Consider the following 25,933-nt stretch of genomic DNA (forward strand, 5'->3'; position numbering starts at 1 on the left):
CTGCTTGCGTCTTGCGGAAGAACATCGTAGCCGGATCTACTTCTCTCTGTTTATGTCTATGAAGAATCACAAAGGTACTGGGTTACTCCGCCGCGGTACCCCCGAAGCAATCTAAAATAGTCCCAATATAAACACTTATTATAGGTGCACCCTAGTGATTCAGGACAAGCCAAAAACATGGTTTGGAAAATGGATGGTGTACTCGCTTATTATATACATTTTTCTACATTTTGAACACAAACAAAGTTACGGACCGCAGCTCTGATTGGTTGTTTCTTAACGGGAGCCCATGACTTTCTGCAAATGGCAATAGGACACTGGGAGGAGCCAGAGGAGCTTGATTTTTTCACAGATTATCTGTCTCATATTCTACTGTCAGGACATAATGACAGGTTTAACAAATATGTAAAAATATATATTTTTACAAAAGTTATCTACTCCAGCTTTAAAGAAGAAAAGTCTCACTTTGATATTTGTAGCAGAACTCCATCTAACAGAACACCGGAGTATGAAAGTCTGACAACAATGATGTGGTTGTGTCCTAAAGAATGAAAGTTCCATTTAGAACTCCGGAGGTTTTTAAAAAGGTCTGACGTCACGGAAGAATCACTCAAAGATCTTTTCATTCTCCACTAGTTCTTCAGAAATCTATCGGTGTGTTCAGCTGCTTTAAAACAGTGATTCTCAACCAATCATTTAACCCCTTAAAGCCTGACATATGCAATACTAGTCATTTTATATATATATATTTTTAAGATTTTAAAATCTTTTTTTAAATTCATTGAACTTAAAAAAAAAAAAAAATAGAGTCTGCATTATTTTTTTTCTTTAGTGTCATATTTTGACCTCCAGGATTTTACGGCTCATACAGTCTGCAGAAACTGAGCAAAAATATTACCTTTGTTCTCTTGTTGATCTGATTGCTTCTATTGTACTCACTTGTAAGTTACTTTAAATAAAATCGTCTGAATTCTTTCAGTAATACGTCTTCGTTAGATGAGATTTAAATGTTCAGAACATATAATGCAAAGCAATATATTAGGCAAAGAAAAAGGAAAGTACTCACCCCAACTAACAATAACAACACCGCGGAACGAAATCATTAGAAGCACTTTCCTTTCCAGCTGAGGAACATTAGAAACACTGACAGCCAATCAGCTGTCGCACATTTAAAGCTGCAGAACGACAAAACAGCACTGTGCATTTACAATAAACACAACCGCGAACGTTCTTACAGTTTCACCTGTTGTTAAAATGTTGAGACTAAATGTTCCCACGCTGAATTAATGTCTATGGTAGTTCTTATATGATATTCATTCTAATAATGCTGAAAGAAAACATTCTTAGAACATTATTCTCGGAACGTTCTGGTGATGTTATTTTCTACTTGAGAGAAAACGTTCTGAAATCAGCTTTCTTAAAAGGCTTTTAAATTATTTGTACTTTAGTGACCTTTAAATAACATTCTAATCATGACGAGAAAACATTTGAACATCCTCAGTGTAAAAAACACAAATGTTCAAATGTTAAATTTGGAGTAAAAATGAAATTAGAACTTTTAAGGAAAAAAAGTCTAAATAACGTTTTCATCACAACAACAAAAACAAAAAAATGACATCAATGTTCTTATAAATAAACGTTCGGATAATGTTATATTTCGGGTGGAAATAAAGTTAGCAGAACATTGTAATAGTTACATAATGTTAGAACCCAAACAAGAAAACTTTTAGAAACATCTCAAAACAATGTTCCTCAAACAATACCTTTGTCACTTCCATCAACTCCTGTAACTGTGATCTGTTTCTCCCTAAAAATAATCTGATTACATAACCTGCATTACCCCAACACTCATTTAAAGAAAAAACACAAGCGAGATTTGGGCAAAAGAATGTTTTAATTCAAATTCTATTCTACAAGTAGTTACATTATGTACAGTATTTAAAAAACCACATCTGATCAGAATGAAGCTGGCTTCTGTCTGACAGAGAGCAGCACCCGACTGAAGGGACTCCATGATGAGAGCTACACTGTGGGTTAGACTCGATCTGTAGTGTTTTAGAGGTAGACTACGGCTCTAGTCAGTAGTGTCGAGTTAGGATTGTTAAGACAGATCAATGAAAGACTCCAAGGCCACAGTCACTTCAGCGTCAAACACTGCGGCCGGATCTGATCACACACACATATACAGTATATATACGTGTGGCCAAAATGATTACAACACTAGTATCTCCACTAGATAAATACGGGTTTGAGTCAGATATTTCTATTTTATGCTGTAGTGTGTCATGTGTAGAAAACGCCTCTAAGATGCTTAATAGAAGTTAACTGATAAGGAAAGAGATAGAAATATCAGATCGGACCAGCTGGTGGAAATACTAGTGTACGCCGATCATTTGTGCCACTACTCCAACTCTTTGATTCAGTGTTAGAAAGCAGTAAGCTGTATTCGAATCAAACGAAGCATCATGCACATTCAGATAGTTTCTCTGGAGGAGGTGAAGGGGTTGAGAAACAGGTGATTTCGGGGGCCTTGCAGTAAAATGAAGAAAGTAAGAAGCAAACAGGCATTATGAAAACCAGCGCAGGACGCAGAGCAGTTGGCATCAGCTGAACTCGGTTATAAAAGAGTTTTGTGGCATCATCAGACGAGTGACCCGGCTCTGCTCTGCGCCGGCACCATGACGGGGACGGCACCCATGCGCTCCAGCGTGGCTTGGCTCACGGCGTACGAGTGTGTGTGTGTGTGTGTGTGCTGCTGTCCGAGCGTGACGGCTGGCGTCGCGGAGGCTGGCGGGCGGAGGCTCAGAGAGCCGTTACTGCGGGCCATGACGGGCGGAGAGGGGGCGGAGTTTGTGGTGACCACCAGAGTCTTGGGCGGCGGCAGGGTGTGGCTGCCGTTAGCGTACGGAGCGCTCGCGCCGCTGAAGGTCTGCCGCGTGTCGCCGTTGTAGCGTGTGTAGGAGCCGGTGTCGTAGCTGGGTTTGGGGCTGTGCCAGTAGCGGCTGTTGTAGGTGTTGGTGGACGTCAGCGTGTCGTTCTCTGAAGACGAGGCGTCCGCTTGGAACGCTTTGACCGATGAGGATCTCTTTGGAGGGAGATCGTCCTCTCTGTGTGAGGAGGGAGGGACGGGAAGAGCTCAGTTCAGCAGAGATCACATTCCATACTCTTTAAAATGAGGACATTTCTGGGAAGAGTAGAAGCTAACAGCAACATTCACAACAACGGTTATTTGTTTACGTTAACATAATTAATGTTTATGGAACATTCTCACGTTATTAAGATTCGATATGTTCTCATATTGTTGAGAGGAAACATTCTTGTAATATTTGACCCTGAACCAGTCTTGAGTCTCTGAGGTGTTTTCGTAGCAATAGATAGCAATACATTGTATGGGTCAAAATTATACATTTTTATTTCATGCCAAAAATCATTAGGATATTAAGTAAAGATCATGTTCCATGAAGATATTTAGTAAATCTCCTATCGTAAATATATCAAAACCTAATTTTTGATTAGTAATATGCATTGCTAAGAATTCATTTGAACAACTTTAAAGATGATTTTTTTGCTCCCTCAGATTCCAGATTTTCAAATAGTTGCATCTCAGACAAATATTGTCTGATCCAAATAAACCACACATCAATGGAGAGATGATTTATTCAGCTTCTGATGATGTCAGAATTTTAGAAATGGACCCTTCTGACTTGTTTTGTGGTCCATGGTCACATATTATTCTTGTAATGTTCTCATGAACTAGTTTTTCTTTTATGAATGTTATGTATATGAGGTCAACATTCTTGGAATGTTCTCAAGAGGTTACTTGTATCTGATGAACATTCTAAAAACGCTTCTTGTAACCGTTTCATAACATTCTATTCACAAGGAAACCTGTTTAAAGAAATATACATTCAACTAGCATTACATTCAGGGTAAAAATAGAATTAGTAGAATGTTTAAAATAATCTAATTAAATAACATTATAACTGCAGAACAAAAACCTGGACATTTTAACATTCCTAGAATAATACAAATGAATGTTCACGTAAAAAAGTTAGTAGAATGTTTGTGTAACCTTTGAATAATGTTATAATCACATAAAAAAAGCACTTCAAAAACTTGATAATAAAAATGATAAGTGTTACCTTGGTAAAATAACTGAAATAAAACATTAAATTGCTGCTAACTGATATCCACATAAATGTTAATGTTAATAAAATCAGCATATAATTAGAGTTTTAAAATGTTTTTTACAGGCCTGTTAAGGTCATGTGAAATGTCTGGGAATATACAACTGTCACTGATGAATGAGGAGTCACCTGATCTCGTTGGGAATCTCCTCCTCCTCGTACTTGTTCTTGTTTCTCCAGTAGAAGAGCGTGACGAGCACCAGTGAAGAGCAGATGAGGAGCGCCAGGATGCCTGTGGCGATGGTTCCTGCGATCAGACCGACGCTCTGAGGCTGTGCTGTCACACAACACACACAGAGACACGGCTCTAATGAGGTTTACAACCACACACACTTCAACCGGATGATGAGCTCCTAAAACCACTGGACTTCCACAAAAAACACCGAATCCAGTCAGAAAAATGGAATTCACAGTATGATGTGGAATGGTAGAATTCAGCTGATTTTAGAGGAACACATCAAAGAAATAACATAGGGCTCTAGAAATATGATTTCAGTTAATTAGACATTCTTTTGGATTGCTTAAATTGAAATTGAATTGTGATATGTTTGCGAATAATAAACCACAAAATATAATCGTCAAAAACACACAGAAACTCAAAAAGCCATCAAAAAGTTCAGTTTAACTTATACTTATTACTAAAATACTAAAAAAATATTACTATTATACAGTGGAATACACTTAAAAATTACTAAAAGTTTATTTTCAAAGTAATATCATAATTTTTCCTTCCACGTTTTTGGTATTTAAATTGGAACTGTTTAATGTAGCAATTTTTTTGGCAAACAATTATTACAGTTTTATTTGATTACATTTTGAAAAGTAATCATTCATTTTATTTGAAAAGTTCATTTATTTTATGCCTTATAATATATATATATATATATATATATAATGTATGATGAAATAAATCAAAAGAAAAACCCTGAAATTAACGAAAAAAAAAAAAAAAAAAAAAGATTAATAAAATAAAATAAACATGCAAATTTAAGTCGGGTAATTATTGAGTAATTGTAAAGTAAAAAAAATGTATAAACTATTCAACTGCTAAATTTGCATGAATTCAATTGATCTGACATGTTTTTTGAATATTAAAACGTGATTAAACCAGTAACAAGAATTCACATTTAAATGGAAAACACTGCATGTTGGAGAAATGAAAAAGGAAAACCAGAATCTGTGTAAAACATGGAATGACTCACGTGCCACGACCTGCAGGTTGAGGACGCAGGTGCTCTTCCCGATGGCGTTCGATGATGTGCACTGATACAGTCCAGATGTGCTGGAGCTGATGTTCCTCAGCGTGACCGAACCCTGCATCTGATCTGAGCAGCACAAAACAACACACAACATCTCAATGACCGCTCACAGGTTTCCTGATGGGAGAATATTAACAGATGACAATGACAACATTAAAACAGCTGACAAAATGACATATTGAACAGATTGTGCTTAAATCATTTCAACCAATTAAGATTGACATGACCAGACATGTTCTTGGCTTCTTAAAATAAAGACTACAGTACTTTGTAGGATTGTGGAAGAAATCACACTCAGTACATAACACAGACATATATATATAAAAAATTATAATACAATAAATGTCATTAAAACGAGAAAAAGTGATTTTGCAGTTAAATGAATGGCCTCTAGGTGGCGGTATGATCGCAGTTTTGCACCAGAAAGTAAAAATGTCTCACAGCTGTGAAAGCTTTAGAGGCCAAAACTGATTGATTTATGAAGCATAAATATATAACAACCATCTTTAGAATAAGGCTACTGTGCTGTTATTACATTAAACTAACTTTCAGTATATTTTCATGATTTCTGAAGATCATGTGTTACACTGAAGACTGGAGGAATGATGCTGAAAATACAGCTGTGCATCACAAGAATAAATTACTATTTACTATATATTCACCTAAAAAAACTGTTCTTTTAAATAGTAAAAATATTTCACAATTTTAACTGTATTTTTAATCAAATAAATGCAGCCTTGATTAGCAGAAGAGGCTTCTTTCGAATCTATAAACACATTGCAATGACTGTAGCCGTGATCTAAAGCGTGGCGTATGGAGAGAGCGGGTCAGGTCATCTCACAGACACACACGGTGGACCGGGGAGGGCAAAGGTCACGCCACAGCAGGAGTCAAGAGCTGTGCATTTACCCGAGAACGTGGGGCAAAACGGGATTCCCACGGGCAGGGGTTTAGTACCTTGCATGGCATTGTGGGGCAGTTTGGGTACCGACTCCAGCTTCTCCCAGGCGTAGGTGGGCGTCGGGATGCCCTCGTCCGAACCACACAACAGCATCACATCACTGCCCACATCCAGCGACCCCTGAATCCGACAGGACGGGATGGACGGAGGAACTGCAGTGCACAGACAAGATCAGCTTCATATACATCAGCGCTCTTATAACCTGCAGAAGAGCTTGTGAACTAGACTTTATGCCAAAAGTGTGGTCCTGCGAGACAATGTCAATGTTTGAAGGTCACATGACAATGCCAACATCTAACATATTACATACATGCATACATGCATATAGAACAGCAGACGGGAAACTATGGCCAGATCTCTCACCCTTTACCGACAAATGATCCATTACAAGAATTAGACATCACTAGAGATCAGCAAGCCCTTTGTTGACGTTAAAAAATAATAATTAATGTTTTGTATAAACTGAAATAAAAAATGAAAATATAAAAGGCAATTCAAATTTAATCAATTAATAAACAGTAATAGTAAATAAGTAATACTGAAATAACACTAAAACAAAATAATAAATAAATAAAATAAAAAAAGATTTAACTAATAAAAAAAAAACTGTAGATATAAAAGAAAATTCAAAATATAAATATATATATATAATATAATTTAATAAAAAATAAATGAAACCTAAATACTAATACCTTAAAAAAAACAATGCAAAATCAGAAGAAAAAAACTCAAATTGAAAACTAAAAATATATATAAAAGCCCATTTAAAACATAAATAAAATTATAATCATATATGAATAATTAAATAACACTAAAACTGAATAAAAAAAAAATATAATTTTACATCATTTTAGATTTTATATGAACGAGTAATAGCTAAATAAATGATTTCTGAGTGGCATGTTTTTCTCTCTCTCTTTTTTCTCTTGTGTTACATAGTTTTGCTTTTGTAATAGAAGAAATATGCTTGTAATGGTATGTATATAATATGTTTTGTTTTACATATGTGACCCTGGTCTTCATACGTCTTCATTGTAGCAACGGCCAAAAAAAACATTGTATCGGTCAAAATTATAAATTTTTCTTTCATGCCAAAAATCATTAGGATATTAAGTAAAGATCATGTTCCATAAAGATATTTAGTAAATTTCCTATCGTAAATATATCAAAACTTAATTTTTAATTAGTAATATGCATTGCTAAGAATTCATTTGAACAACTTTAAAGATTCTTTTTTTTTTTCAATATTTAGATTTTTTTTGGCTCCCTCAGATTCCAGATTTTCAAATAGTTGTATCTCAGTCAAATATTGTCCTCCTCACAAACCACACATCAATAGAGAGATGATTTATTCAGCTTTCAGATGATGCACACATCTCAACTGAGCAAAAAAACCCTTTGTGTGAGAGACTGCTCACCCAGCACAGTGAGGCCGATGACGCCGATGTTGCGCCCCCCGCGGTCAGGAAGGTTGTTGACCAGACACTGGTACGTCCCTGTGTCCGACAGCTGTGTGTTATTGATGAAGATCGAGGCACTTGTGCTGGGCATGGTGGAGACGAAGCCCACGCGGCCGTTCATGTGATTGGCTAAACTGAAGACCTGGCCGCTCTGATAGATGATCACCTGCAACACAAACACAAACATAATCAGTTCATTTATGGGGATTCATTTTACATGCGCAAAAGGTAGCAGACAACAGAACATGGTCGTATAATATCTCATCAGAAATATATTTTTACTTTACTAATACATTTTATAAAACAAAAGAAAAACTGTGCAACGAGTAGCCTAGCATGCAGAGTTTCGGTTCACTTTTGTGCTGTGAATTTGTTTGTTATTTGTCTTTATTTTACAAAAGCACAAACATTTGTTTTTATTGTGAATGTACACAAATAAACGCAAACCTTTTACAATTCATTTTATATTTATGACTGAAAGGAGTAGTTGTTTCTATTGTTAGAAAAAAAAAAAAAGCATTGCTACCTTGACAATGAAGTTCACTATCATAATAAAATACTGTCAGTCAAACATGAAAAAAAAACACACTGTTCAGTTGAAATATGTAGTAAAATCTGTGCCGTTAAGAGTTATTACCATAGCGCTGTGATGTTATGTGGATATTGGAACTTGAGTGAACTACATAATAAATAATATTTTTGCATTGAAATGCAACGCGAGTACAGAAACATTTGATTTGGTGTCGAATGAGAGACGCAACGTTGGTTTCAGGTTCGTTTCAGCCTAAATGAATTCGTTTTGGCTTGATGTTAATATCTTCTTATATTTTTAATTCTTCTTCTTTTCTAAATAGGCTACAGTTAAACTGAAAGTTTGGGAGCTGAAATAGCCTAGCAATCTATACAGCGTTTATTATAATGTTCGTAAACATTTAACAGTGATACAATTACTTGAAATGAATTCGATTTTTATTACAGTTAATGAAATAATGAAGTTTGATTGTAATTTTAGTTAACAGTAATAAACCTGGGCAAAGCAAGTTTTTATTTATTTTAATGTGCAATGATGAATCAGCCCCAAAAAGACCAGGAACATGAATTTTTTCAAGTGAACAGAGTCGATTTTGATGCGTGATGTTAAAAAGGGAGTGTTAACAGGTTTAACAAGGATGCGTTTTATTTTCCTAATGATCAGTTATTAAAATTGTTTAATTATTCAGCATTTTGAGCAAAGCTTTGGTCAGTCTGAGTGTCAGCATGTCCATCAGATGCTCGTGTAGAAGAAGATCTGATGGAATATTCAACACACACACACACACACACACACACACACACACACAGAGTATAAAGCATTTTTAAAGGACTTTGATCTTTGTTAGAAGCTTCTGTGATCTGGCACATTAAAAGAAACCTGCTTCAGTGTGTGTGTGTGTGTGTGTGTGTGTGTGTGTGTGCGTGTGTGATCATGGGAGGGTTTCAGTGGCCTTCTAGAGACTGAATGATCACACACACACACACACACACCGTGTTTGAGCCTCAGTAAATGATGCTGTCATGGACTCTGAGATTCTTACACACAAAGGAACAGGCAGCACTTCAAGCCCCACAGCCAATGTGTGCGTGTGTGTGTGTGTGTGTGAGATATGAGCTGTGTAATAGGATAAGATGGGAGTGATAGGTATATATGTCAGAAAAAGAAAAATGGATGTTGCTCTAATGCACGTTATCAGCCGCCTAATTCTTCATCATAACGTCTCAAAAGTGCACATTATTGATGAGCTCTTATTAGTGCTGTTTGCTTAGCCATGCATCACTGGTGCTCACAGCAGCTTTAATATTTTCTGAGTATTAATGATCTTTTAAGCCCCAACTGGGCAAAGATGACAGCAACCAATCACAAACCAGTATGCAAATATGATAGATATGATCACTTGAAGCGATTTTGAAAGTGAAAACTTTAACAATGCAAATTCATTGGAAACTTTTCAAGTTTAAATCTAGTTTAAACTTTAATTTAAGTACATTTATTAAATTATGGATAAGCTTTTTCTTTTCTTTTTTTGTATGGAAGCCAATTTCCACCACAGATATAAAAGAAAAGAAAAAAAGAAAAAGAAAATGGAAATAGCTTATTTATTATTTTTATTTATTTACAGAATTTTTACTTAATTCAGAATGTAACCTCAGAATTTTTTTTTTCTTGCAATCCATAATTTATATCTCACAATTATGAGTTTTTCCCTCAGAATTGAGTTTGTTTCTTGCAATTCCAAGAAAAAATGTCAAAAATGCAGAATTGCAGTAAAAAAATCTATATATATTGTTATAATTAGATAAATAATAAAAAAAATGTAATCTTATTTATTTTTATTTTTTTTGCAAAACAGAAATCAAAATTTGTAAGTAAAATTAATTAATTATACTTACTATATGGTTAGGGCTTGCCTTAGGGTTACTTGCATGAAATCATGCCTAGTTTATTGTTATTACATGTAACACGTATAACAAGAACACCTTAATATAAAATGTTACCAAAATTAAAATAAAATAATTAAAAATATCAATAAAAAATGTAATAGTATCTCAGTGATACTGAAATAACTCTTCAGATCCAAAACTAAGCAGATTTCCACACACTGGCTTGCAGTGAGATGAAAGGAGGTCATCATGTGTGCAGATGGTCATCAGCGCTAAACTGACTTGGCTCTGGCCACATCACGAGCTGTCAATCATTAAGCCCCTCCCCCTGACATCTCCTCTGCTCCGCCCTCCATTCAGTCTCTTCACTGATTCAGTCACTTCATGACACGCTTGTGGAAAAACATGCATAAATATGACAGAATCAAATATTCTTATTAATAAAGTGTGCAAAGTAGTTTTACTAGGAATAAAAGCAGGCACTAGCTGAACTTGCAAAATGAACAAAACAGAAAGGATTTTGGGCTGAACCTGTACACACACATACATCTGCTGGACATCTTAATCTGCCGCTGAACGCAGAAGATTACAGCAAACACAGACGGACGTGAAGAGATGGTGATCTGATCAGAAGCAGGTCAGACGGCCGATAGCATGTGTCTTTATCATAAGCTCCACATATGCTAAAGATACGCCGCTGTAAATCCCTCACCTGAGCATGCTGGGATACAGCACACATGCCCATGCACTGCACTTGCTATTTTTGTCACATGACTTTGATTATGGGAAGAAAATTATATGAATTTGCCTTTTTAAATCCAATTTATCAAAAAAATTATTCATTTTTGGAAGCCAAATTACAAGATGAGTACACAGGAAACCATTAAAACACCTTTTCCTTCTTCACACTGGAACGGAGGGTCATGTTAAATGCAGTGCATTGTGGGATACAGTACTACAGTGTTAGATATACATATTAGATATACATATTAGTACATATTCGTATGCATTAGTCATATTAACCACTAAAAACATTTATATTCAGTAAATGAAAAAAAGCTAAAATATAAATATATCAGAAGAACTAATTAGAAAAACATTAGAAATATTGTCTTGGAAACTAACTAAAATACACTTTAATACAAAAATGACTAAAACTGCAATTAAAATAAATTAATAAATTAATTAATATAAATATAAAAAAAATGTTAAAACATATTTTTTCAAATATTTCTATAAAAATATATTGCCATTATATACGACAAAGCTGCTAAAACTTCAGCTTTATTAAAACAAAAAAATTAGAACAATAAAAGTAAAACAATAAAAACAATTCACATTACAAATGTACAAAAACTGGTTTAATAAAATAAAAAATAGAAAAATAAAGTAAAATATTCAAAATATTAATAAATACTAAATTACTATAGTATATAAATAATACTAAAGTAACATTTTAGCAACTAATAAGAAAAAAAAGGATGAAGTGGATTAGAAGTACAATAATGCTTTTTGAACTTGTCAGATAGCGTGTGCATGTGTAGCAGTATAATTCTGGTGTGTGTGTGTGTGTGTGTGTGTTTTGTGCTTGTGTAACGAGCAGCTGTTGTGTCCTGGCCTGTGCAGCTCTGGGTTAATTAGTGCAGAAGATTCGTTTGTTGTGCACTTTTTGTTGAAACAGTTGGAGGCAGGTGTGTGTGTGTGTGTGTGAGCGTGTTTAGGTCATATACAGAGATACAGATAGGTTAGTATATGTGCATGTTTTTGGGTTATCTTCACAGAGTTACACACAGGTAAGTGTGTGTGTGTGTGTGTGTGCAGCAGGTGAATGGGGTTTGGCCTGCAGTCATTCATGAAGATAAATCAGACGGAATCAAAGGCTGAGGCGATAAACCTGTGCTCTGTGTTCGAAGCCGTGCTAAAGCTCACACAACTCATGTCCGAGGCCGAGCTTTAACATGAGTGCATTACCCAGAAGGCAGTGCACAGATGTGTGTGTGTGGACGTTCCATTGTATCATTTTCCAAACATTACTGGAATATTAATGTTCAATGTTCTCTGAACATTCTGATACAAGTAGTTACATTTAAAAAAAACATTTAGATAACATTCAGACAAACACCTGCCAATGGACAGTGACTGGCCATAAATCATTTTCACCAACCATGAAACTGTACGTGTATTACTTTATTAAAATAACGGGCAGAACAAATTAGGAAAATGCATCTAATTGCTATTGTTGTTAAAAGTTTGTACATATTCATTTATTTTACACATTTTTTTATATTAAATACTTATAGTGATATTACTTTTGTTATTTCTATAATATAAATAACTAATAATCATAATAATTAATATTATTATTACTTATTAATAATAAATATATTATTATTAGTAGTTGTATTATTAATAATAGTAGTAGTGATAAAAAATAAGGGAATATAAAATAAGGTAGTATTTACTACTAATATTATTATAATATAAATATAATTATATCATATTATTTTAACAATAAAAATGTTTTAAATTGTACAATTTTACTTTATACATTAATAATAATTCATTTAATAATTACAATATTTATTACTAGTAGTATTATCCTTTTATATAACAACAGGACAATGTTTTTAGAATACTAATATTCAAATGCAAGTATTGTAATTGCATTGTTATTTTAAGTAAATAAATAAAAGATAAACAACAATAATAATGCATGCTCAGGCATTGTTAGAATAAATAAAAAAGTTACTGGCCAACTAGCAAGCAACACTTTTTCATATATATTTAAAAGCTCATCATGTTTCCTCGCATTTGGTGCTTGGCGAGTGTTCATTTTAAGCCTTGTGTGATTAAACCCGCTAGTTAAGTCATGCTACGTTATTCAGGTGTGAATTCTTGACCTTTCGTGTGTAAAATCAGTTCTAGCTCTGAATAACTATAATAGCAAACACGTGATGTACGAAACCGCTTGCAGAACTGGTCTCTAATTAGTTTTCAGAAAAATAAAGAAAAAGCTACAAACAACACTGTGCAGTTGCACTCGCATGTAATCAACCGTTCTCAACGAGGTAAGTCTCATTAGTCTGGTACTAATGAACAAGCTGCTTAATTATATTCTAATATAGTAGTCATAAACAAACAATCATTATAGCAGCCTGCAAAAATAATTACGTCCTTTTTCTGGTGCCGTGACCCGGGTTTACAGTTTCTCTTGATCTTATTTGTTTATTTGCCATTTCAGCATATATACTCCAGCAGTAAACATGGGAATGTTTGTGGTCATTCTGGTGCATGTTTACGGGGCGCTGAAATGCATCCATGCACAAAGTCAGATGACGTCATTTTTTAAGTAAATGAATCACTGTCTCTGTCCCAGCACCTGATCTACATCCTCATGATTTCTGCCCTTCTCTTCAGCTTTTTAAGTCTGTTAATGAACACAGGGAAGGTGCGAAATCTCAACAGGAAGTCTACAGTTGCATGCTGTCTTGAAAGAGAGACTATGAAATGTGAAAAAGATTGATTTAAGACTTACAAAATAACATAATTTCCATTCAAATCAAAGAACTCGCATTCAATCTAATGAATGTGTTAACAAGAAAGATTCTGGGTCAATTTTGACCCGAGAATCAACCGAGGCTTTATGCATAATGTTATTTAGACCTTTTGTACATCTATGGATCTACATTAATCTCAAGAATACTTCTGTAAATTATATTTAGCCTATTTCCCATAAATCACACACTTTTGGGACTTTTGATGAATATTGATGAACCACTGAAGCATAAAATTTTTATATTTTTCATCAGAAATTCCATGTATATGCAAGTAAAATTAATATATTTAGTTTGAAATCCTTTCAGAGTAATATTGATGTTGTTTTGTTAGAAAATTAATATGTAGGTTTCATAGTAATGCTTAGGAATAAGTGTAAAATAAATTTAAATAAATAATAGTCAATGGTAATTCTCATTTTATATCTTCATATAAATTTCATTTAATAATATATTCAAACACAATTTCTCACAAATATTCAAAATATGTTTTTCTTTCATCACACCAATTTTGAAAGAATTTCCAAAATTTGTAATAGTAAAAATGAAGGTTAATGTAGTAAACGCATGATAACACTGTAAAACATTTAAATCTTTGCACATTCACTTGCTGCTAAGAGGTTGTTAATAAGATGCAATATGGTTTTAGCTGAAAACACATTAAGTTATGAAGCTTACAGACAACTACGTCAAAAAAGTTGCATGCAGACTGTAAAATGCATTGGTAGGGTTAATCCTTATGGATATAATCAAGCACTTTCCTAAATTGTTTCCAGCTGAAGTCCAGAATGCAGCACAATATGGATGTTAAGTGCATGTGAGTGTGGTTAAGGTCAGTGTATCTGTGTGAGGTTTGGTTTATCACCTGCTCGGGCTGGTTGGCGTTGGCCAGCGGTGTGACCATCCATATGATGTAGAGATTATTGAGGGCGGCGCTGGTGGTGAATGTACAGGGCAGGACAGCCGCCTGACCTCTGGCCACCTGAACGCTGCTCTGACTCACCGTCACTTCCAGCGCACGCACACACACTGTGGAGAAAACACACACACATAAGTCAAAAAACTGTATAAAACACACCAAACACTGCCAAACGGGTAAAAAATACACTTAACTTAATTATTGAGAATGATAATGATATAAAAAATATACACTCAAACCAAAAAAATATTAATTATTTCTAAAAATATATATTTTTTTCTAGTAGGTGCAGGACACTTTTAATAATGTAGCATTAACTAAAATTAATAAATGTTAACACACAAAATCTTATTATATTTTTTTTCCCAAAAAACACTGAAATTGTAATTTTAAAAATGAAATTGAAACAACATTGCAGTATAAATGTAGATTAAATTTGCAAAAATACAAAAAGCATACGGAATGCACATACATAATTTTTCCCTGAGCCAATGGATAATTTTAAACTATTAAATTCAGAAATACCTGCTGGGTAAAAATACAACTAAAATTCACATCCTGTTTTGATGGTGTGATAAGGTCAAACTCAATCACCGTGTCAAATGATACACACTCATGAGCTAAACACATTAAACATCTTAAACTGGGTTACGTCCTCCGAGGTCTGCGGGTGTTATCTGAACTCAGGCTCATTATGAACAGCAAAGTATTTCATCTATAAACACGTGATTTTACCAGGTGCAGTTATTTATTTAATGCTATTTATGGTTACATTGTTTATTTAAAAAAAGCACATCCTCATTCATGAATTTGATTGGATTAGCATCTGCATGAACAGCACAATGCCTCTAATTAGGAGAGATGCCTCGTTTACACAATATCACATGATGATCATCCGGCCAATCACGTGGGAGGAAGACAGATCCTCACCAGCTGCAAGTCATCAGTGAGTGACAGCTCAGAATGAAATGCTAACAAACTGCACAGGATTAACTGTACTTAAAGAAATAGTTCACATAAAAAATCAGTGTGTTATCAATGGATGCTCTGGAGTGAATGGGTGCCGTCAGAATGAGAGTCTAAACAGCTGATAAAAACATCACAGCACTCCAGTCCATCAGTGAACATCTGGAGAAGACAAAAGCTGAAACAAATTCATTTGTCATTCTGACGGCACCCATTCACTGCAGAGCATCCATTGATGAGACACTAATGCAATGCTACATTTCTACAAACCTGATGAAGAAACAAACTCATCTACATCTTATGCATCTATTCCTTTAAGAGAAATGGAAGGTCAAGTCGAGTGCATTGCATTCTGGGATACAGCTTCTCATGCAGTCAGCCTGAACTCCATTGTGAACATAACTAATGCATTTCACAGATCCTAATTACAGTCAAGCTCAGATGAATCCACAAAGGATCCTCGCACACATAATCTCCGAGCTGTGGATCGTGTTGTAATCCTGTTTCATTCTCAGAAGCGTTCAAAGCCCAGCAGACTACTGCATTGTGTCCGTCAAATTAAACACTCGCAGTCCTCTCCTCACAAACAAAGACTGAGAAAACAGATTATGATTGAAAAACCTGCAACTTTTTTAAAAGCAGCATGTGAAACTGTATGCAGTATGCAAATGTAGTATATGTGCAACACTCACAAGATCTCATATGTTCATCTTTAATTCAGTGAAAGTCCAATAAACACCCGTGAAATAAAAACACTGAATGCAAAAAATGGCAAACTTTAAATTATTTTGTTAAAATGCATTTGCTAAAATACTAGTAAAAAAAAATCTAGAATTGTTTTAATTATCTAATCTTATTAAATTATTTTATTAATGATCACCTTTGAAATAAAAATGACAAATGCAAAAAAAAAAAAAAAAAAAAAAATAATAATATATATATTTTTATTTTTTATTTATTTATTTTTTTTCAGTGTAAAAAGTGGATTAACTTTGGCAGACTGCTCAAACACTGAGTCAAGACACTGATGTTAGACTGTAGCTGATGTTACACTGGAAGGTCACATGAAGTGCACTGCATTGTGGGACACAGTATCTCACACTGTGTTCTCTGTTTCAAATGTCATATTTTGGCAAACACAGAACATCATCTGGGTATTTATATCATGCATACACAAAAAGTGCACAGTATAGTCCTAGTATTGTTTTCCACATACTGTCCAGCCGCAGTGAGAAGTACTGTATTCTGCAGTGTGTGTGAGTGTGTTTCTAAACACACCATCCGTCTCTCTGCGGGCTGCTGGGAGTAAAAGAGCACTCTGACACCTGCTTACTGTGTTTCTGTATTTATGGAGAGGAGCTCCGTCTCCATCCCTTGCATTTAATTGGGAAAGTCACCTCGCTCGGCCTGGAGTCTCCTGCAGCCTTCACTCCACTAATGTCAACTTTTGTGTTTATTAATGAAGGAGAGAGAGAGAGAGAGAGAGAGAGAGAGAGAGAGGGAGAGAGAGAGGGAGAGAGGGGAGGGGTGGATCTGTCTATCCATCTCATTCTTATGAACTCTCTCTTTCATGAATGTGTTACAGGGAACAATTCAAGCACAAAATACTGTCAAAATCATCAGCCAGATCTCTTGCTCAAATATAGAATAAGAATAAATACAAACAAGATAAAATTAGAATAAATATAAATAAAATCTAAAATATAATAAAGAAGATATTAGATATAAATAAAATGCAAAAGAATAATTAAAGTTAAATATTTTATATTTTATGTATATTAACTATTATTTTAAAATAATAAAAATTTAATAAGAATAATTATAAATAAAATGTAAAGGAATAGTTCAGGTATTTTATATTTTATTTATATGAACAATTATTTTATAAGAATAAATCTAAAATAGATGGAAATAAAAATAAGTATTAAATAGAATGCTAAATAGAATAAATAATAATGTAAAATAAGTGTAAATGTAAATAAAATGTAAAACAGAATAAAGAGGGAATTAAACAATATAAATGAAATATAAAATAGTATAAAGATAAAATAAAAAAATATCTAAATAAAATGAAAAAAAAATTATTAAGGTATTTTATATTTTATTTATATGAACAATTCTTTTAGAAATAAAATTTTAAATAGATGGAAATAAAAATGAGTTAATAAAAAGTGCTAAACCAAATAAATAAGATGAATAAATAATAAAAATAAAATAAAAGTTATTTTAAATAACGTAAAATAAGTGTAAATATAAAGAATATGTAAAGTAGAATGAATAATGAATAAGAGTCAATATGAATGAAATATAAAATAGTATAAAGATAAAATAAGAATAAATATAAATATAAATAAAATGCAAAAGAATAATTAAGGTATTTTATATTTTGTTTATATTAACTACTATTTTAAAATAATAAATCTAAATAAAATTGATATAGGAATAAAATAAAATAAGAATAAATATAAATAAAATGAAAAATAATAATTAAGGCATTTCATATTTTATTTATTTGAACTATTATTTATAAGAATAAATCTAAATAAGTGGAAATTGGAATAAAGATAAAATAAGAATAAATATAAATATAAATAAAATATAAAAGAATGAAACAGAAATATAACAAATAAGAGTTAATATAAAGCGTTAATATAAATAAGATGTAAAACAGCTGACATCATTCTGATCTGAATCTTATTTCATAAATGAAGTGACATTTGACAGGCACTTTATTACTGTGACACATGAAGGAGTTCTTCTGAACGAATCACATGCAATTAAACAGAAAGAAGATTACAACCAAACAATCCATTCAAACGATGCTAATTTAATTCATCTGCATTGAATACATGATATTTATGAGGTTAAGAAATTTTACATAGCTAATGAATTTAGTTTTACATAATGCAACACGCAACTCGTTCGTCACACGCTCTGGGAATAAACGAGAGGAAGGAAGTGACTGTGAGGTGCCACTGGAAAAACAGAATAAAACTAATTAATATTAGTTACACATATATCCTGAGTCTGCCTCAGGACTCTCTCTCACACACACACACGCACACACACACACACACACACGCACGCACGCACGCACGCACACACACACACTTCAAAGCTCTGGGATTGTGTGTATTTTCTGCTACATTTGATCACCTGAGCAAAACACACACTCCTGATGAGAACAAACAGACCAAACCTTTTCATCCTCATGTTCTGTTTGAGGTCTGAGAGCTGGCATTTTTAACTTTAAAACACTTTAACTTTAGCTCTGTGCAATCTTTAATCATGTACCTAAAAAAAATTAAATGAGAAAAAAATGATACTGGTTTATAAAGATTGTGAAGCTATTAAAATAGAGAATGTAAAGATAAAAGTGACACGGAAAAAAACTCCTGCTCCCTTCAGAGGGTCGCTGGCACATATCACACACACACACACACACACACACACACACACACACAGCCCATGTTTACAGGATGCTGATCATAGCAAGAAGCCACCTGCTCACTTTGTATCATGAAGAGGAAATAAAAATATGGACAAAGCCAAACGACGTACAACACGATGAACACGACGGCTGTGTCTCAAAACCAAGCAAACTGCCTTCCTAGACATCCTTTTTAGGCATTTAATGGTTAAAGTTTCACACTTTAAATGAATCCTGAGGTGTCAGATTTCAAGATGTGACACTGTATATTAAAACCCATGAATAACACACACACACACACACACACAAGCTTTCAAACGTTTTTTTATTTTAAGAAATTAATACCTTTATTCATCAGTGGTGCATTAAACTGATCAAAAGTGCCAATAAAGACATTTATATCGTTTTAAATTATTTTTATTTCAAATAAATGCTGTTCTTTTGAATTTTCTATTTGTCTGTTAATACTAAAAAATAAAATGCATCCGTTTCCACAAAAATATTGAGCAGCACAACTGTTTTAATATTAATACTATATGTTTCTTGAGCAGTAAATCATCATATTTTCATGATTTCTGAAGATCATGTGACACTGAAGACTGGAGGAATGATGCTGAAAATACAGCGGAGCATCACAGAAATAAATTACACTTTAACAGAGATTCACACAGAAAACAGTTATTTTGAATTGTAATAATATTTCACAATTTCCTACAATTTTTTTGGTCAAATAAATGCAGCCTTGATGAGCAGAAGCACTGAAAAATCTTACTAACCCTATACTGTTGAGCACTAGTGTATAGTTTGTATTTGCGCACACACACACACACACACACACACACGCTCGGTCAGTCTTGGGTAGCATTGCATGCAACATTAGGAACATGACTATGATGCCAAGAAATGTTGCTTAGGTAGGCAGCTACTTTTTATCAGCCAGCGAAGCAGGAAATGATGTCACACTGTAAGTAAAGGTCAGTTCCATAAAGTTCAGTCTGTAACTGCTCCACTTCAGCAAAAACAGATTCAAAGATTATTCTTACACCTTTCCTTTAGTCAGCTAAAACAGGCAATGCTTCATCAGTCCCTCCCACACGGTGTTAAAAATACCCTCTGATCTGAGATCAGTTTAACTCATTAAAGACTCACACGCTCCGCCCCAGTGTGACCCAATGAGAGCACTTCATATCTCCACTGTGTCTGCAGAGAAATCTGATTAAATGGAGAGCAACTGATGTTTCTCCCGAGAAAAAGATCAACCGATAATCGGTTTTACTAAAATATTTTTCCGATATTCAGTTTCAGATCAGTTTCGCAAGCAAGACTCAATCCCAGATTTACGTCCAACATTAAATACACTTGGGTTTTCTTTTTATTTTTAGCATAATAAACAACATTTAAGGAGGAAATTCGAACATTTAAACCAAATGTAGTTTTTAACAAAAGGATGCAGTTGTTTTATATATTTTTTATAGTTTAATTATTTCATAAAGCAGACTTTAATTGACTTATAAAATTATAAAATTGTTAATTGTTGCTTAATTGTATTTTATTTTTAATATAAAACTGAAATATTATTAATATGATTGTTGATTTGTATAGTTAAACTTTTTTATATAAAACTAATATTTATAGTTTAATCATTTTTTTTTACTTCTTTCTTATAGTTAATTTTACAAAACTAAAATACTGTTAATATGTTTGCTGCTTTTATAATGTAATCTTTTTTATAAAACTGTAACATATTGTTAATATGATTGTTGATTTGTATAGTTTAATCCTTTTTATATAACTGTAACAAACTGTTAATATTATTTCCTTTTTAATTTTTTTGAATGAAAATGTAACATTGTTAGTATTTTTGTTGCTTTTTATTGGAATCTTTTTTTAAAACTGTAAAATATTGTTAATATTTTTTATTATTTTATTATTTGAATCTTTTTTTATAAAACTAATGTTGTTTTTTTATAGGTACATTTTTTTATAAAACTGTACAATATTATTAATAACGTTGCTGCTCTTGTTGGTTTTATTGTTGTGATACAAAATATACAGTAAAAAATGTAATATCGGTTCTGCATATCGGTTATCGTTCATTTTAACATACCGATAATCGGTATTGATACTGGTTATTAAAAAATCTGTCAAATCTCTCTTTGCTAAATATTTCAAAACTGCTCAGATACCAAATTCCGATTTGCTAAGAAACTTCGACAAACATCGTAAGTATTTTTATATCTTCTTAGTCTCAAACATTTCTCTTCCAATGACGCTCACTTGCATGTTTTCTCAAACACTGCAGTGCATGTCCTGAGCTTTGAAGGATCAGCGTCTGAGCGCTGGTGTGATGTGAGATCACTCCCGTTACCTGGCACCTCTACGCCGCATTTGGCCGTTATCCCAGGGTGCTTGGCAGGGCAACAATATTGTGAGGATAAAAATAGCCTCTCTCACTCATGGCACGTTCATTTTCGCGCTGATAAGAAGCTTCCCTCGGCTATCAGAAGGAGTGAGATCTCCCGCTGGACGAGGGCCTTCCTGCGACTGACTCACGATCGACTGGATCTCTGATGAGAACGAGACTGAGGAACCACTGAAAAAGTGTCAAATATGAGCTCTTTTGGTTAGTCGATGTCTGCACAATCATTTTCTGTGCTCTCTCTGATTAGTCAAAGTGAAAAACATTTACTTCCCTGTGTAGTAACTAAATTCAAAGAGAAAAAAATACAAATATAAATAAAAACTAACTAAAACAGGATTTGGTTGAAATCGAACTAGCCTTGGTTATGTCAGCACTAAAATAAAAACTCAAATATTAAGATTTTTCCCCCCCTGTAGAATAATGTACCTTTAATCTGATCACATTTAAAATTAATAAACAAAAGCAAAATTCAATTTTATTTTGTTACTTTAAACTTGTTTTTTTTCCTAGATTTTATTTTATGCATAATTATTATTATTTAAATTGATTTGGTGCACAAACACACTGTGATCAGAACAAACCATGTTTATATTTGCTGATGTGATCCTATATTTTATTTTGTTTTAAAAGGTTTGGGGTCGGTAAGATGTATTATGTTTTTTTAAGTCACCTCTGCACATCAAGGCCACATTTATTTGGTCAAAAATACTATAAAAACAGTTATATTGTGAAATACTATTACCATTTATAATAAGTGTTATTTTTTTACTGCAATATCTGTTAAACTATAATTTATTTCTGTGATGCTCCGCTGTATTTCCAGCATCATTCCTCCAGTCTTCAGTGTCACATGATCTTCAGAAATCATGAAAATATGATGATTTACTGCTCAAAAAACATTTTTTGATTATTATCAATGTTGAACACAGTTCATATTTTAGTGGACACTGTGATATATTTTATTTTTCAGGATTCTTTGGTAAATAGAAAGTTCAAAAGAAAAGCAGAAATCTTTTGTAACATTATAAATCTATTTATCAGTTTAATGCGTCTTCGCAAAATAAAAGTATTAATTTCTTAAAAATAAACTTCTGAACAGTATATATTCCTATCGTCCTATCTCCTAGACTCATTATGTATTCATAAATTCTGTAAAGTACACAAATAAATCCTCATAGTTGGCTGGTTGCAGTCGGTCAGCGTTTCTCATATCAAAGACTCTGCAAAGAGCCAATTAATGCTAAATCTGGATCTCAGGGTGGTTTATTTCTGGTTCAGACTAATGAAATACATCAGCACTTTCACTCTCAGGTGACCCCAGCCTAGCCCGAGGTCAGCAGAGGTCAAAGGTCGTGACCTGGCCAGGAATATGGAGACAGAATTTAGAACTGAAGCTTTTAATACAAACCAGCGAAATTTAAAATATAGATTATCGGAGTACATTTCATTTATTTTTTCTTGAACTTCATGCTTAATTTAATGTTACATGGCATTTCTTTGTAATCATTCAGACAATTTCTAAATGAAAAAAGTTTCAAAGTCAATTCTTTTTGTGTAGTCTATTGAAAATCCCAAGTATGAGTGAAAACCTAAAGAGTTTCTTGAGTTCTTAGTAAGGTGCAATAAAGAATTAACGACTACACAGAAACATCTAGCATGCAATAAATGTTATTTATGAGGATCCATTAGAAGTTTTTGATAAAGACAGATATAGATGTGTAGCGCTAGATCTTGGGCTCTTAGCCACGCGTCAGGATTTCTAATAAGGCTGTAATGGCAGCGCTGGGGAAGATTATTACTTTTTTATTAAAGAGAACTGCTGCAGTATTAAGAAGCATGTGCTCCGCTTTGATTTCTAAGAAACGGCCGTGCAAAAGTTTCTGGCACAGATCTGGAAGGCAGCTGCTCAAACCTTTGCAGAATTAGCATTTTTATCTTATTTGAATCGCAGCAAAGTGCGGTCTCTGCTGAAACGGCTCATGTTGGGCGCTGGAAAGCTTGTTTTGCTGTGTGTTATGAATGCGCTCTGTTTGCTCTGCTGCAGTGTGTAATGAGAGTCGTCCCAGAGCTTTGATTAATGACTTTCGTTTACCTAACTCCAATCGCAGTGGTAGACGCACTATAAAGCTGTCGAGTAGCAACAAGACAATATGCAAGAGCTGTGTTCCTGCAGACGCCAGACAGATGTACGTGTGCTTGTTCATGTCAATCAAAACTGTCCTTCACACTGAATTCACTGCAAACATCAGCACAAATATATAAGCATTCTTAAATCAAGATACATTTACTTCAGAAGCAAAATTACTTTTAATGCATTTTGTTTTCTGAAAACTTAAAAAAATAGTGTAATTATAAATAGTGTAAAATCCTTTTTTACTTTTGAATTAAGTTTATTTTTCTGACCCCCATGACAGATTAAAAAAATGTTTTGTTTCTTTTTTTTAAACTCACAAAATTTATAAAATTTTATTTCTTAAAAAAAAGAAAATTGTTATTATTGTTGGGAATTAATTATTTTTTTTTTTTTTTTTGTAGAAATACAAATGCTAACTGAGATAAAAAAAAATAAATAAAAAAAATAGCCAACGCTAAATTTATCAGATTTCATTTAATAAAAAAAAAGAAAAAAAAAGAAAACTGAAAAAAAAGTGATAAAAATTAAATATACATATTCAACGAAAAACAAAAACTATTAAAAAGGGTAAAACATTTTTTTTCTTTATATATCAACAAATTTATCAGAATATATAATATACACATTATTGTGTTTATATATATATATATATATATATATATATATATATATATATATATATATATAGATATAGATATATAAATTATTAATTGTATGCTGTTAAATGTTGATATTAAATATGATTAAATACTAATTCAGGATTATTATAGTTTATTAAAACTAAAACTATACTTTAAATAAAAAAAAAAGAACTGAAATAGTTAAAAAAAAATGTTTTTTAAAAAGCTAGTTAGCCAAGGTGACATTTCTCATTTTAATTTAGTTTAACGTGCATGTAAAATAACTAAAAATAACATAACATAAAATGAATAAATACATAAATATTGCTCAGGTAAAAACAGATGGCTTTCTACAGCGGACATTAAAACTAATGTTTTATTGTGAATATGAGACTGAGCTGAAGAATAAATGCTGTAATCAAACTACTTCTCATAATACTCTACACATAATACACAATTTAAAAAAAAAATTACAAAAGCACACACACAAAAAATAAAAAATACCAAAAGTTCACATTTACTAAGAAATTCAAATGAAATTCGTTCCAAACTACTGCAAGGAACATTAAATATCACAGTGTCTTGGTGAATAAGTCTTAATATTATGTCCATTCTTCACACACATATAATAAATGTTTTACTAATGAAAAACACACATGCTATAAACTGACTTCTGTTGAAATTGAGTAAATATCAGTCTGAAGTCGGCTGGGTCTCCGTCTGTCGAGCTCCTGTGAGCTGGATGAAGATCAATAAGTGACAGAAGAGGAGAAGGACTGGAATATAAAGAGAGCATCGATCCACACGAGTCACAGCAGGCTTTCAGAGCCACGAGAGACGGACGAGTTTCATCCAGAACACCACAGACTGCTCGAGAAACCCCTTCCTCTGGAAACCTCACACATACTGCAGGAGCTTTACACTATAACAAAATAAATATACACATACATTCAATCAAATATGTTCATATAGTGTTTGATTAGTATCATTGAGATAAGTTTTTAGATTTTATATCTATTTATCTTTTAGTACGTTTAATTATTTTTGTGTTTTAGTAATTTTAGTATTTTTATATATATATATATATATATATATGATTTCTTTGTGTGTGTGGTATTTTAGCAAATTTGGAGCGGACTTAATTTTTAATTGTTAGTAATTTTAAAGTTTTAGTAATTTTGTTCAGTGTTTTGTCTGAGTATATAGTCAATATTTAATTTTATTTGTAGTTATTTTAGTATATCAAACGAAACAAATTTACAACGAGAAATGTTCCCTTTTTATATTAGGTTTCAGATAATTTTTTTTTTATATATATAAATAAAAATATATATTTTTTATAATTAAATTTATTATAATAATTTATGGTTTAAGTTGCCCCTAATATTATTTATGTCAGCATACAGAATTATTAACACACATATATTTCATGTCAATATAATATAATATGATATTAAATATATGTATTTACATATAAAACAGTGACTTTAAAGGTGATTTTATCAGTGTTTTGATTTTTTTGCACCCTCAGATTACAGATTTCAAAATAGTTGTCTCTATAACGAATTTTATCACACATGCAAACATACATTAAATATGAAAC

At 32.8% G+C, this 25,933-nt stretch overlaps 1 protein-coding gene across 2 annotated transcripts in view; it reads right to left on the reverse strand.

Moving 5' to 3' along the window:
* Positions 1–1,875: 1,875 nt before the first annotated feature.
* igsf11 (immunoglobulin superfamily member 11) overlaps positions 1,876–25,933 on the reverse strand; it is a 72,534-nt gene continuing 48,476 nt past the window's right edge. Inside the window, exons 2-7 of one of the 2 annotated variants that reach the window (XM_026281526.1) lie at positions 14,705–14,868; positions 7,826–8,033; positions 6,404–6,559; positions 5,390–5,512; positions 4,317–4,464; positions 1,876–3,107 (exon numbers count right to left, since the gene is read on the reverse strand). In XM_026281526.1, the coding sequence (XP_026137311.1) occupies positions 2,642–3,107; positions 4,317–4,464; positions 5,390–5,512; positions 6,404–6,559; positions 7,826–8,033; positions 14,705–14,868 (1,265 nt within the window). In that variant the 3' untranslated portion in view covers positions 1,876–2,641. The remainder of the gene's footprint in view (positions 3,108–4,316; positions 4,465–5,389; positions 5,513–6,403; positions 6,560–7,825; positions 8,034–14,704; positions 14,869–25,933) is intronic. The other variant, XM_026281527.1, reaches the window with a different exon arrangement.

Source organism: Carassius auratus, chromosome 15 (assembly GCF_003368295.1).
Source record: "Carassius auratus strain Wakin chromosome 15, ASM336829v1, whole genome shotgun sequence".
NCBI lineage: Eukaryota > Metazoa > Chordata > Actinopteri > Cypriniformes > Cyprinidae > Carassius > Carassius auratus.